At 50.1% G+C, this 14,939-nt stretch overlaps 1 protein-coding gene across 1 annotated transcript in view; it reads right to left on the bottom strand.

Moving 5' to 3' along the window:
• Positions 1-14,939, bottom strand: part of ALPK2 (alpha kinase 2) — a 145,099-nt gene that overhangs the window by 13,757 nt on the left and 116,403 nt on the right. Inside the window, 3 exon segments of the mRNA XM_035712423.2 lie at positions 2,890-2,938; positions 7,991-8,208; positions 13,261-13,349. Of these exon segments, the coding sequence (XP_035568316.2) occupies positions 2,890-2,938; positions 7,991-8,208; positions 13,261-13,349 (356 nt within the window).

Raw genomic sequence — 14,939 nt, 5'->3', positions numbered from 1 at the left:
AAAAGATATCTTAAATAATCATGCTCTTACATTTGTCTTAGTTTTTGAAGCTTCTTGGGCAGGTTTCTGTTTTGTTTTGGTAGAAAGTTGTTCTGAAGAATGGTATGAATTTTGCCCAGTCTGGTGTCAGGCTGAGGCAAGAGGAGGAAAGGAAACCGATATTTATTACCGCGTGCATACTGAGCTTCAGGGCCTGGAGGCAGATTAACGGGGCAGGGGGGATCCTCAAGACAGCCCTCTGTGTCCCCATTCTGTGGATAAGTGGCTTCCAGAACGTAAAGCCATGTGACCAGGGGCGCCTGGGTGGCCCAGTCATTAGGCTTCCACTTTTTGGCACCTGCTCGGCTCATGATCTCAGGCTGTGGGATGGAGCCCCGTGTTGGGCTCTGTGCTGCGCAGGGAGTCGGCTTGGCCCCCTCCCTCCTCCTGTGCTCCTCCCTTTGCTCACATGCTCGCTCCACTCTCTCTCTCTCTCAAATAAATAAATAAAATCATTAAAAAAAAAGTTTTTTGAAGTCGCATGACCCCATAGCTGGTAAGATGAGAACCCAGCATTCAAAGCAGGTAGGCTTGATGCTGAATTTGCTCTGAACCATGGAGAACATGGGAATCTGCCTTACTGGGGAAATGTTTCTGAGGTCCAGAGAAATCCCTTCATAAAGAGCAGCACCATATAATTTATTTCCTAAGTGGAGAACATTGTGCAGGACAAATGACTAACTAGACGGAGGCCAGGACAGCAGGCATGAAATGGCACCGTCCTGCACACACCGGGATGCACCCTCACCCACCTCACGGGCCACACTAGTGCCTGTAACGCAAGAGGCCAGGCTGCCCCGGGAGAGTCCGAAGTAAAGGCACGAGGGGTGGCTCAGTGGTTGAGCGTCTGCCTTTGGCCCAGGGTGTGACCCCGGGGGTCCTGGGATCAAGTCCCACATCAGGTTCCCTGTGGGGAGCCTGCTTTTCCCTCTGCCTGTGTCTCTGCCTCTCTGTGTGTCCCTCTCAAGAATAAATAAATAAATTTTTTAAAAAAGAAGAGGAAGAAGTGAAGGGCACAAGCAAAGTTTGAACCCAAGTCTCCCTCTACAGCCCGTTCTCCCCACCGCATCGTGCCCCTCCTGACGTGCTCTCTTTACAAGCCCAAGGCCACAACCAAACTTCTGGGCTCATCTGACTTAGGGGGCTCCCATCAGCACCGCCGACGGAGCGCGGAGAGAATCCCAACACAAAACTGCATTATGCTGAGCCGCTTTTGAGAAGGAAACTATCCAAGCTGCATCTTACTTCGAAACCCAAACCAGAAGCGCTGGGGAGTCCGTGAGAACTCTGAATCACAGTCAACGATCTGGAGGTCACAAAGCCCCTTTTCTACTTCTTTCATATCCCCCCTGCATTTCTCTCATGCTGCTTTGCTAACGTGGGAATGGGTATACCTGTTGGAAGCAGAGCTCTGATGCCCGTGGTCTGAAACCACCAGAAAGCTCCCAAGGATAAGTCCTCAGCAGTCATAGGACAGAAAGCTGTATCCATCCCGACTTTTGTTTTCTGTATTTCTGATGCTTTGACATCTGGGGTCTTGCTCACCCTGGAGAGAGCGCCCTTCCCAGGGCTAGCCGGGTCCTGGAGATGGCAAATGACTGGCCTTCATACGCACACTAACCAGTCCAAAGTCAGTTCCCACCACCTCCTCTCCTGGGGTCTCACACCTGCCCTGATGCACCAGGGCCAGACCACGAGGGCAGCCTCTCCACCCCAGAGCCTGCTGCCATTTTCCAAACTAGCCAATTCCAAGCTGGCTCTCCCTGCCTCACCCATTCCTTCCCTTGAAAACCAAATATAAGTTGTTGCTCGCATTTCCCCACACTCCTCTGCCCCCGCAATGACCTACGTGGTGCTTCTCTACGTGGACCCCACGGCCTGGCCCTCTTGGGAACCATGAGCAACAAACCCTTCTCAGTGGCTATTGTCTCCTCTTCGATCCAGAAAAGCATTGGCCTCCCTACACCTGAACAATAGCAAAACAGAAGCCATCCATCCCTTCTAAAACTCATCTCTCCCTCGCTTCGTCCTCATAACAGACCGTCTTAGTACACGGGAACGGCAGTGGGCAAATGCAGTGGCAGCTCCAACGCAGAACTTCATGCTCACCAAGAACCACAGATTGCCTGCTTTCTCCTCAGTGGTGGTTCCAGCAAAGAAGAGAGAAGCCACAGTTGTTCAAGAGATAAGTCAGTAAGATGTTACGGGGCCGCCCAGGCAGCGCCCACCTGGCACAAAGCAATACCCGACACCAACGTGGGAAAACAGCCATCACATCCCAAGGGAGCTCACCCCAGCTCCTCCCTAGCCGTTCGCGCCTTGAACCACCTCCAGGGAAATGTGGGAACCGCCCAAAGGACTTTTTGGGATAAGGTGGGATGTTGGAGGGGGGTGGGGGGAACATTGAAAATGTGCAAATTGAATTCAGGACACTCAAATGCCAAAAAAAAAAAAATTAGAAGCTTCTAATAGAGAAGATGTGAAAGGCAGAAAAATGGAATGTTCATAATTAGAAGAAATTCCAATGATGCTGGCATTGCCCCCCACCCTCCACGGCCCTCCTGTTAGTGATTAATCTTGAAATGTGTTTCCAGAGTCCTTGTTTGTTTCAAAGTTAGGAAACAAATGTGTTTCCCTGGGGGAACGAAGTCCATAAATATTTTATATAAGTCAGAAAAGTGAATTGAATTCGTCCCAAGAACATTTGTCATCCGTGGTTAGGACAAGAAATCTACTCCCCGCCCCCCCCCCCCCCCCCCCCCCCCCCCCCCCCCCCCCCGCATCAACTTCACAGCAGGTGTTTGGAAGCTCAGGATGGAACGATCTGTGCTGGGGGGGTTTTCTACTCACCCTTTAGCCAGTGTTGCTATGCCAACGTCCGTTAACTTCATTCCTACGCCTATAGGAAGAGAGAGCAGAGATGGGATTTGTGTTACCGGGAAAGCTCCTGGGGAGGCTCTGGCCATCTATTCTCGGGGAAGGGGTAGTGCCAGCCCCACCTTGCTTCCTTTCCTACATCAGCACCCTTCCCTCCCTGCTTTCACCAGCAGAGGCCTCTCTCTATGGGCACCCACAGCCTTTCAGACGTACATCCAGCTCGGTGGGGTGATAATGGGGGCCGGCCGGCCTCTGACGGAGGTCTAGGGGAGTTGTGTCTTATGGGCACCAGCGGTGGAGCCTGATGCCCCAGATGCCCCCAGCCCTTTGTAGCTCAGAAACGACGTCCTCTGTCTGTCTGGCCGCCCTCTCTGCTGGAGGAGGAAGGCCACTAGCTCTACGAACCACTCAGGTTTGTCGCTCGTCCCACCAGCTCTCTGCCTAGAAATGCTCCGACTGGGGCTTCGGTCTACTCCACTTCATCACTGAGTGTGGAAGTCCCTACACCAAGACCGGTGGTGCGGGCGCGGGCCTGGCCAGGGGCTGGGGTGGGAGAGGTCAGCAGCGAGAATGTTCGACATGGCATTTGTTCAGTTCAAAGCCACACTCCAGATACGTGATTTCCCATCTCCCTAGAGTTGGTTTCCCAATTGAGGATGGAAGATTTCCTGGGTTGGCTTTAGGCCTAAGGGAAACACTCCCGAGTTACGTGTCGACTTTTAACCACTGGCCTGAAGATGCTGACACATGGCCCCCATGGTCTAACCCTTTGACACCCACCTTGACCTCTACCCATTATGCCATCGTGGCGGGTGGCCACCAACAGCGAACAACCAAACAGCCACCCGAGCTCCGAGCTCTGGTTCAGCAAAGAGCCGTAGTGCCCCAGAACGAATCCCAAGCACATGGAAGTCTTTTCGCTTCTGCTTCTCCGGCAGGAGCAGGTCTGGGGAGCGACTGAAGAACCCAGGGATACACAGAAAAGGGGAGATCCTTCTGTCTTGCAGGGCGGGGAAGGGCAAGAGTTGCCAGCCCCTGGGGCGGTAGAGGAGAGCCATGCTCTCAGCCTGTCCCCATCTCCCTGTGCATCCTCAGCCTCTTCCAGATTTGGAGGAAGACAGACCTTTCCGACGCCCTGAGTGTGGATGGCTTCTGGCCTTTCCAGACCCTCCTTGCCAGACCACAGCCCAGTTCAGCTCCTGTCTCTCCAGGGTGGTGGCTATGGGTACCGGCTCCAACTCAGGCGGCCTCCTCTGCCTCAGGCTCACTCGTGCAATCCAGTGACAGGCCTTCTGTGGCAGAGCATGGGATCCACATGCTCCCCCCGTGCTACCCCGCTGGCCCGTCAGGCTTGCCTCCTCCTCTCCAGCTCCTAACTCTTGTCCTACCCAGGCCTGGGTTGCTGTGCTCCCCATGGCCGGCAGATGCCCCGCTCATGGAGGGGGTCACAGCACAGAAACCAGTCTAGGCTGTGGATGAAGGAACCAGCATCCTCTCCAAAGCCAACTGAGGTTAGATGTGATGGCAACCTAGCTCCATCCAAGGGTCTCTGCTCTTCCGAGCACTGTTTTCGGAGGCCGGGGAAAGGAACCCTAACGGGTTAATGCTCTGATTCAGCAGCATCTGCCTGGAGCACAGCAAAAATCCAGGCCATGTTGCTATTCAGGCTGGTTAGTCAGACAGAAGCAACGAGCCCTGCTTTTCTGCAGTGCACCTGTGAGCTAAATCAGACCCGGCACTTTGGGTGAGCCAGTGAGCGTTTTAAAAGCCTCGTTCACAGTGGGCAACTAATTCATCTCATTCTTGCAAAGCTGCTAACAACTAGAACATATGCAGAAAGGCTTCATGGAGCCTTTATTACAAGGACTGTGCTTTAAAAAAATAAAAATAAAAAGGCCCCAAATTGTAAAAGCCCTCTTTGGACATCTTGTTTTTTTGTGGAAACTTGTATTTAAAAACCACAGCTCTGAGCTGCATTTTTAGTTCAGCTTTAAAAAGTCATTTGGCAAAAGGTCTTTGACCCTGGGAATTGCTTTTCCTGCCTCTCACAATCATCAGCTATCACTTACGGTTTAGAAAAATAGGATGCAATTTTGAAAAGGAAATTTCTCTGTCTCGGTTTAGTAATTTGCCAGCAGTTCAACCAAGTCTCTATAGGATAATAATTTGAATTCCAGTGTGCTGCAGTGAAGTGGAGTTGGGGGATAACAGTCATCTACAAGTCGTTTCCCATAAAAGGAAGGAAGGAAGGACGCAGCAGCCTCTGGAACTTGCTCTCCAGAGCTTGAGTTCTTGGGTCTTTGGCGTGACGGCTTCTTACAACCCTAGTGGCCTCAGCAGTGGGCAGATCTCAGGGCCAAATCACAGGAGAGGCTTTCACCCCTAGGCTTGCAGAACCCACCACGATCCCATCAACAAGCAGATGCAATGAGAGAGGTGATGGCTTTCAAGAGTCTGAGAAGGTAACCGTTGAGTTTGGGTTGGCTTGATTTTTTCATCCTAATTCTAGTGTCTCCATAAAATTATAAAATGTAGAGGTTCTTTAGAGAAGAATGTGCCATCTTCTACACATCGGTAATGACAATGAAGAGATTTTCCCTAGCATGGTACACCGTGCCAAGATATTAAACAGCACAGAGCATTTACCGAGAGATGTAACATTCCACTAGGCTTGTTTACAAGTGCCTGGAAGCGAAATTAGCTGTGCACGAAGCTCCGGGGTGTTGCTTTTCTATCTAAGAACTATACTTATTGCAAAATTAATTCTGAAGAAGAATAGATGGAGGAGGGAATCCAGATTTACACAGCCGGAGTCTAATTAGAACAGATGACTGTGTGTTAAGACCTTGTGTGTGTGTCCAAGTGCGCGTGCGTGCGTGTGGCAGTGGCTTCTCTTTGGAAAGTGAGCAGATATGGCTGCCTTCAATATGCAGACTGTCCCCATCGGCAAGACTGTAACACCGCACCCTCACGAAGGTCCTCACTGGAAGATTTAGCTTCATCAGACACTTGGAAATCTCTTGCAAATTGGTGAATTTGTGGTTTGGTGGAAAGAGCTTGGGTTTGGGAGTTGGAAACCACAGGGTAGAGTCTTAGACCCCTCTGCCTATCAGCTGAGTGACAGAAGGCCATTAAAGCACTGTCCCTGAGCCTCTGTTTTCTCATCTGTAAAATGGATCCTAATGGCTTCCTTGTAGGGTCATCGTGAAGACCAAACAAGAATTACAGGGAAAAAAATGAATACATACAAAAGGGAGGGCGGGTCTCTCCAAACACTTTTGCAACTCCTTGTGTCTATGTGTATTTCAAAATAAAAAGTTAAAAGAATTGGGGAGCACTTATAATGTGACAGTTCTGTGCTAAATGCTTTCCCCACCTGTGTAACCCTCACGAGAACCCCACGCGTAAAGTACTGAGGCACGGAGAGGGAAGTAATTTGCCCAAGGCTAACAGCTAGGAAGCGGTGGGAACAGAACCCGGAGGCAGGCTAGCCCTTCACCACCAGGCCGGAGACAGAGCTGGAGATCCTCATATGTGACAAGGTCTGACACACAGCAGGCATACAGTTACAGTTCAGATTTTTCTTCACAGTATGATTATTTGGAAAGGAAGAGGAAAAGGAAAACCCTTGTGGTAGAAACTACTGGCGCCCCGCCCACTGCCCTCACCCTAACCGCTTCCGTGCACACAGGCTCCACCTCACTGTGCTACCAACATTTCTTGCCTGAGAACTTTCTCTGATCGCAGGAGCCTGCTTTGCTCAGCTTGGCTCACCTGTGTGCAGGTGGCAAGTGCAGGGGAACTAACACCCCCACCAGGAATAGCCTCCCACTGGTAGCTGAAGGCAGTTGGTGCATCAATACCCCTGCTCCCTCGCTCCTTGGGTGGGATGATTCTGAGAAGTGTGCTCTTCACAGGCTCCCAGAGTTTCCCCAGCAGGCAGGAGCTCCAGTAACCCACATTATAGGTACCCTACTGCCTGCCTTCCCGCTGCCTGTCACAGTTCTCTCACCTACCAGTGTTTCCTGGCATCCCCTCTCCAATATTTGTACCTGAACACTTGTGGGCAGGAAAGGATTAATCAAATAGAGTCAATCCTTGCCTAACTCCTGAGAGGTAACTTCTAAGCCCTGGAGTGACCTGCCCATAAAGAGTGTCTTTATCTGCCTGGGGCCTTGGGTGTGGGGTACCAGCTTGACCTCTGGAGAGGCTAGAGGTGAAGGACCATCTTATGGCCAGTTACGCCTAAGTGACAGACCCCCAATAAAAACTCTGGACACCAAGATTTGGGTGAGCTTCTCTAGAAGGCAGTTCTTCACGCATGCTGCCACGCATCATTGCTGGGAGAAGTAGGTGCTGTCTGCGTGACTCCGCTGTGACAGGACAACTGGAAGTTCCCACCTGAACTCCCCCTGGCTCTGCCCCATGAACCTCTTCCTTTTGCTAATTTGAGTCTGTATCCTTTCACTATAATAAACCATAACCATGAGTGTAAAGGATTTTCTGAGTTTTGTGAGTCTTTCCAGTAAATTAATGAACCAGAAGATAGTCTTAGGGAACCCCAAACTGCATCTTGTCTCGGGGCAGCCTCTATGGGCAACCTGATGATCAAATCCCCTCTTCATATGAGAAATGCATTCCCATCAATTTGTATATAAATTGAAAATGCTGTAAACTAGCCAGGGAAGCTTGAAATCCAACTGTGAAAGACCCTTTCACCTGTGACAAATGAATTATTAGATCTTCATTTATCTTTTAGTATAGCCAGATTTCTCTAGATGCTTCTGAATTGCACCTGTTGAGGATATAATAATAAAGCCAATCTTCAGTTACCTACGGTAAGAGGCAGGCATTCTTGGCGCGAGTCATTAAAGTGTACTTTATTACTCTGTCTGGCTGGTCATTTCAGGCTCCTCTGTCAGACCTTGTTTCTGATGAGACATCGGTAACACTTTCTGCTGATAAAGATGCTTAAGGGCATCCAGCAGATCTCTCCCTCTCCTCCCATCCACATCCCTAGGAACATTCCAGGCCCACAGCATCCCTGGATCCCAGGTCAGGCTGCTCTCCTCACCCTGCATGTCCGTGACCAGGAGGCAGCCACTTGTCTTCTGGTACACCCAGTGCTGGAAGGTACAACACTTCTGACCAGCCTCTGATTCTCTTCTCAAGAAGTTTATTTCCTTCCCATCCCTGATGGAATACTTCACAAATTCTCCAATCAGCTCCTCCTCCACTGTTGCATAAGGGATGTTGTTCTCAGGTCGGTGGATTAGAAAAATAGGAATTATCCTGGAAGGGAAGACAGCATGGGCACACATCACATTCTCACCTGGAAATAGAGACCAGGGGCATTCTTTCTTCACTTGGGGTAGCAGGGAGCTGCAGAACAAATCCCCGGATTCCATTAGACGCAGGCTGACCTCGACCACAACAATTGTTCATAGGTGAAAAGATATATTTCTGTCTTTCATTTGGGCTTAGAGTTGGTCAGAAACTCTTCCTTGGGATGGAGTTTGATTGCCATGTAGAAATGAATGTTTTCATTACAGTCATATCCCCGTGACCCATTGGCCATTCATCCACCCATCATATGTCCTTCCTTCTTTCCTTCCTTCCTTCCTTCCTTCCTTCCTTCCTTCCTCCCTTCCTTCCTTTCAGTCAGCAAATAGTCTTTCAGTAGTTGCTATGTCAGATAGTCTTCCAGATGCTATTCCAGAAAACAGTGAAGAAAACAGAGGCTCTGCTCTCAAGGATCTCACATTAAAATGAGGAAGGCGGGCAATAAATAAGTAAATGTAGAGTGCAATGTGCTATGTGAAAAAATAAAGCAGTGGAAAGGTGCTCCATAGCACAGGGGGCAGGGAGGGGCTGCTATTTTACTGAGGGCGGTCAGAGAAGGCCTTGCTAAGAAAGAATGTCTGAGCAGGACCTGTAGAAGGGAGATAGGGACCCATGAGGGTATCCATGGCTCTGAGTAAAAGGACCAACAAAGGGAAAAGGCACTGGGGCAGGAGCATCCTTGGTGTGCTCCAGGAACAGGGAGGGGCCGGTGTGGCTGGAGTAGAGTTAGCAAAGGGGAGGTGAGAGCAGGTGGGTGAGGACAGGGAGGCAACAGGAAGCCAGACCTTGTGGGGTCTTGGAAGGCCATTTGGAAACTCTGCCCTTTGTACCAATTTGGATAGAAAGCCACTGGAGGGTTTTGGACAGAGGAGTGCCACGATCACACACCATAACACTATGGAAGAGTCTGTCACTCTGTGAGGAAGGGGCTGTGCAGGGGCAGAGGCAGGAAGGCAGGAAGACCAGGCAACACACTGCACAACAGTGACGGTGTCTCCAGTGGACAAGGGATCACATCCCACATGCAGTTTTCAGCATGATCCATTCGTTCCCCCCCCTTCCCCGATGATTATTTCACCCCTGCTCCTCCCTCCTCACACTGCCCGCACCTCCTCCCCAACCCCACTCTCAGTGGATGACTCTGCTTCCTGTTTCATTGTGAAGCCTGAAACAGAGGAGAGCCTCTAAGAGCTGCCACTGGCACAGAGTTCAACCTCCTGGGGTCGGCACCCTGTAGCCTCCCTCTCCCTGCCTCCCTACCCCACGATGAACGAAGCCTCCTTGCTCCCACCTGCACCCCTTGTCCCACTGGTGTCCTGGGTCTGGCCAACCCCTGTAATGCTCACGGCTATTGCCCCAAGTAGGTGCTCCCACCCTCCTCCATCACCTTTTGCCTCCACAGAAGCACTGCCAGGGCACAGCGACACGCCCAAACAGCTCTAGGCAGCAGGTTGACCCCACAGCCCAGTCCACGGCGGACTCAGTTTTACCTCAAAGCTCAGATCGTTGTAGGCTCACTGTCTACAACCGTCCCCTCCCATTCTCTCTGGCACCCACCCAAGAAGGCTTTCCCTCTAATGCAGCTTCAGCCAAGGTCTCCAGCAGCACATGGGGCTGGGTCTACTGGTCTCTTCTCAGCCCTCATCTTACTTGTTCTCAGTGGCCCTGGACACCGCTGATCTCTTGAAGCACCTTCTTACTGCTTCCAGAAATTTCCTCTTGGTTTCCTTCCTGCTCCACCAGCTACATCTTTTCCTGTCTCCTTTGCTGGATCCTCATTTCCCCCCAACCGTTAGACTCTGGCATGCCCTGGGATGGCTCTTCTCTCTTTGCCCACACTGGCTAGTGACCTCCTTGCATCAAATACAGTCCGTATGTCGGTGAGTTCCATAGTTATGTCTCCAGCCCAGACCTCTCCTCTGAGGTCCTGACTCACATTTCCAGCCTCCTACTCTCTTCGATTGATGTCTAACAGGCATCTCAAATTTATTTTTTTTAAAAGATTGATTGATTTATGAGAGACAGAGAAAAAGAGAGAGAGAGGTAGAGAAAGAGGGAGAAGCAGGAGCAGGGAGCCCCAGGTGGGACCCAATCCCAGGACCCTGGGATCACAACCCAAGTCAAAGGCAGATGCTCAGCGTCTGACTCTTGGTTTGGGCTCAGGTCATGATCTCAGGGTTGTGGGATTGAGCCCCACTTTGGGCTCTGGGCTCAGTACGGAGTCTGCTTGAGACTCTGTCCCTCTCCCTCTGCCCCTCCCGCTCATGTTCTCTGTCTCTGTCTCTCTAAAAATAAATAAATAAATCCTTTAAAAAAATCCCACTTGCTAAGGTCACTCGATCTGATGGCTTTTAATGATTGCCTGGGGTCTTTCTGCACCCCCTGAGCATTGACCCTTTTTCCCCCTCTGGAATGACCCTCTCCTCTCTCCCCTTGACCCTGGGACCCTGCCCCCTCCTGCCTGCCGTTCCACTGCGCTGGCCTCTGAGGCCCGTGGGAGAGGTGACACGTACTCGCCACATACCCTGACCCCCGTGTGCTCGCGTTTCTCAGGGCTCCACCCCTGGGCCTCTCTTCTTGTTCTATATTCTACCAGAGGACTCCACCCTTTCCGCCGCTGCGATGACCACCTTCACGCTCGTGTCCAGCAAACCAGCTCACTGCTTTCCTTCCCTTTCAGCTCCAGCCTCAGGTGAACAAATGTCTGCGGGAGTCCGACGGGCCACGGCGCCCGCCCACCTCGGACTGGGCATACGCGGAGCTATCTCCACACCTTGCTGCACACCTGCCCGGGCCCCCTCCCTGCTCTAGTGGCAACGTCATCTCACTAGTTTCCTGAGCTAAAAGCCTTGGATTTATATCCCTCCTCCTCTCCCTTCAGTTTTGTTAACTATACCCACCTACCGAATGTCCCAACTCCCCATGGCCAGTGACCAAGTTCCACTACCACTGCCCTGTCCCTGGGCTGTAGCAACACCTTTCGGCCTGGTCTCAGTGCATCCAGCCTCTGGACCTCCTCTCCCACGGGCCTCTTCCTTCCTTCCACCCCCAGGTGGAAGCGTCTTGGTGGTCCTTGCACACGGAAGCATCTCAAGGCTGAGAAGCATCTGAATCGTCCCCACCCCAACACATACATGCTCACGTTCACTGTGCCATCTCCTCTAAAATCTTGCTTGCGTTCCTCTTTTCTAACATGGTTTCAAGTGTAGAACCTTGAGAAGGCAGTGTGTGTGTGTGTGTGTGTGTGTGTGCGCGCGTGTGCGTGTGTGTTTCCCGGTGTAGAGTCCTCTGATTTTGGTTCAATGAACACGGACTCAGGAGCAGATGCCTTTGTGAGGACCCCTATCCTTCCACATGTTATTCATGCGCTCACAAATTCTTCCACCGTAAGGAAGGGAAAGGTGTTTACACATCAAAATGTCCTAATCTATCTTGAGGCCACTGGCATATTTGGGGCGGTGTCAATGATGCTAATTAGCCCCTGTGTCCCTCACATACACAGGCCCTTTCCAAGTCCCTGCACCAATCTTTATAGTCACAATTTTGTGTTGTTCTCTTTAGAAAGCCCCCAAATTGTTGTGTCAAGTCACGCAAAACTTGGGTGTACCCCGCCTGAGGGTGCTGCCATTCTGCCCATGTGGACGGCTCACCCGGTTGACCCTCTTCTTCCTTGAGAAGAACTGAAGGGGGCAGAGACTGAGAAAGGAGGCTGGAGAAGAAAGAGAACCCGCAAGTTCCTATAACAAACAGTAACTCACCCCACATTTACCGGAAAGGCAATTGTGTATTTTCTTTGCATTATGTAAATTGATCTAGAACTTGCCAAGAAATGTCTGTGTACTAAGTAAGTCTGCTAGGCAATTCTTGTCATAGAGCAGAAAGCATTAGACTTCCTATATGATCTGCCCAACACACCACCTCAGGGAGAGAACTTTTCCCCCTTTGTGAGCTGACAGGGTCCATGGAAGCAATAACGCCTTCCTTCTTTCCTCTCCCAGTTTCTACTGATACACAAATGACTGTTTTGTTTGAAACTTCCAGTGTGCCCTGGCATACCTCTTTCTTTTTCCACTTGAACACACACATACGATCTCAACCAGATAAGCAGACCAGCAACCACAAGCTGCAGACACCCAAACAACTGCTTGGGTTAGTACATATTTAGTCAATGAGTAGATAAAAATAATCCATGTTATTTGTCTTTGTGGGGTTCCAGGAAGTGGGTACCATGTCCCTACACTGCTGCTACCCAAGTCACTCTTCTTAGACACAGCATCGTATTTTATTTTCATCATAGGGTGATTGTTTTGTGATATTCTTGTATTCTCTTGTACTTGCTTATTGTTGGGATAATGTAATATCCACGAAGTAGACACTCTTTCTCTTCTATTTAACATGATACATTTATCCAATTCATTTTCTATCCAATTCTTTTCTATTTAATACGATACATTTATTTAATTCATCCATCCGTCCATCTCCCCATCCTTCCATCCCTCTTACCATCTGTCCATCCATACATTGATTTAAAGAATATTTATTAAGGACTCCTGGGTGACTCAGTTGGTTAAGTGTCTGCCTTTGGCTCAGGTCATGATCCCAGGGTCCTGGTATCAAGTCCCATATTAGGCTCCCTACTCAGTGGGGAGTCTGCTTCTCTTTCTCCCTCTGCCCCTCCCACTCTGCTCATGCTCTCTCCCTCACGCTCTGTCTCTCAAGTAAGATAAGAAATAAGTAAGTAAGTAAGTAAGTAAATAAATAAATAAATAAAAAATAAAATCTTTTTAAAAAAGTATATTTATCAGGTATCTCTCTGTAAGCTTCTGGCAACCTAGTGAGGAACAGGATAGGAGCCGTCTGTGTGTGTTCTCATAACTCTCAGCCAAAAAGCTCAGGTGAAATACTTGTCCTATTGGTCTTTCTCATCCTCTCCTCTCTCCAGGTGCTCTAGGTCCACAGCAAACCAGGGGTGATGATACAAGAGAGGATAAACACACTTACTCTGGCACTTCTCCAAAGCCTTCCAGAGGCTGTGCTTCAGCAGCATAGATCTTGGCATAGTGTCTGGCAGTATTTTGGACATAGCATTCCTACATCACCCACACACATGGGAAAAACAAGTGATTAGAAGAAATTCAGAGTTGCCGGGAAGGCTAATCAGATTTCCTGATGTGGGTCAAGCCAATGGATTCCCCTGGTTGGAGGTACAGAAGCAACAATTATTGCATCCTAGAGGTATCTACCTGCAGAGGAGCTCTGAGACCCGAAGGAACTATCCAGGTAAAACTCAAGAGGTTTCTGGGGCCCTGATGTGCTGAACTATAAAAGTTCTAGAACTGCATGGCTGAAACTCACCCTGGGCAAAGGGACTGGCCCCATGGCAGGATGCCAGGTAAAGCTCGGGACCTGCAGGGCTGTGAGCTCTCCCATCTAAAGTCCTTCTTCAAGGGTGTAATGAGAGCCTTGGGTAGTGAACATCTCAACAAGACTTAATGGAAAGCAAAATGGACTCTGCTTCCCCCTCTGCAGGGCCTTTCCAAGAGGGAGTCTGGATGTTGGGAGGTTTTCCGGCTGGACCAGCTGGCACTAGAAATGGGAAGAATATGCAGTGAAAGAATAGAAAAAAGAAGGGTTGATTTGGAGGTGAAAGGAATACAATTGGCAAAATGCTATACTCAGAAGACGGGCTGCCTTCATGGGCACCAAGTGTCACATGCCATCAGTACATCTGAGACAATCGCAGATGGCTAGTGCTTGACAGCACCCAGGACAGTCATCAAATTCTAACTTATTGGGGATCCTTGGATGGCTTGGCGATTTAGTGCCTTTCTTCTACCCAGGGCATGATCCTGGAGTCCCGGGATCAAGTCCCTCATCGGACTTCCTATGGGGAGCCTGCTTCTCCCTCTGCCTGTGTCTCTCTGCTTCTCTCTCTCTCTGTGTCTCTCATGAACAAATAAATAAAATCTTTTTAAAAATATAACTTATTCATTTTACAGGTAACAGTTTTAGGAGGGCACCTTGTTTGTGAAAAAGCTAGACCCAGCGCTCCTGAAAGCTTGGCGAGTGCTGGTGGTAAGAGTGAAATACGTGGGCCAAAGTGGGAGGAAGGGCAGGGAGGGAAGCCCATGCTCCCTTCTTGCCTCAAGATCTTGTGACTCAATAGCACAGGGAGGCGGGAACTTAGCTGGAGTCTTGGCTCAATCTCCCATCATAGCTTATAGGCTGACATTGACCCAAACTCAGAAAGGCAGGAAAAAGGACAAATGTTGAACCTTCTGAATATATCCTACCCCCCTCCATAAACCAAACCAAACCAATCTAGAAGCTGCTACCTTGGGAATGTGTGGGAATCCTGGCATCCCACGCAACTTGGAATCTCCACTTTCCATAACATCCTGTGTCCAAGTGGTCCCAAACCTTCAAGAACCTCACAGGGCTCCCTCAGAGTGGAAGTAACCCCAGCCGAGGTCAGAACAGGTGAGGGCCCTCCAGACATAGGCTGAATCCCTCCCATCTGGCTGGCATGAGGGCAAGAAATTGCCCCCAAGAACTTAGCCAGGGTTCCCGGCTTTCGGGGCTTGGTCAGGGGCTCCCTTACAACCGCACCCCAAAGGGAGAGACACTCCCAAGAATTCTGAGTCTGACTTTCATCCCAGGCTCTCCCACATCCCTCTCAC

Source organism: Canis lupus, chromosome 1, assembly GCF_003254725.2.
Source record: "Canis lupus dingo isolate Sandy chromosome 1, ASM325472v2, whole genome shotgun sequence".
Classification (NCBI taxonomy): domain Eukaryota; kingdom Metazoa; phylum Chordata; class Mammalia; order Carnivora; family Canidae; genus Canis; species Canis lupus.
The sequence above is the reverse complement of the archived record's forward strand: the minus strand, read 5'-3'. Positions and strand labels throughout refer to the sequence as shown.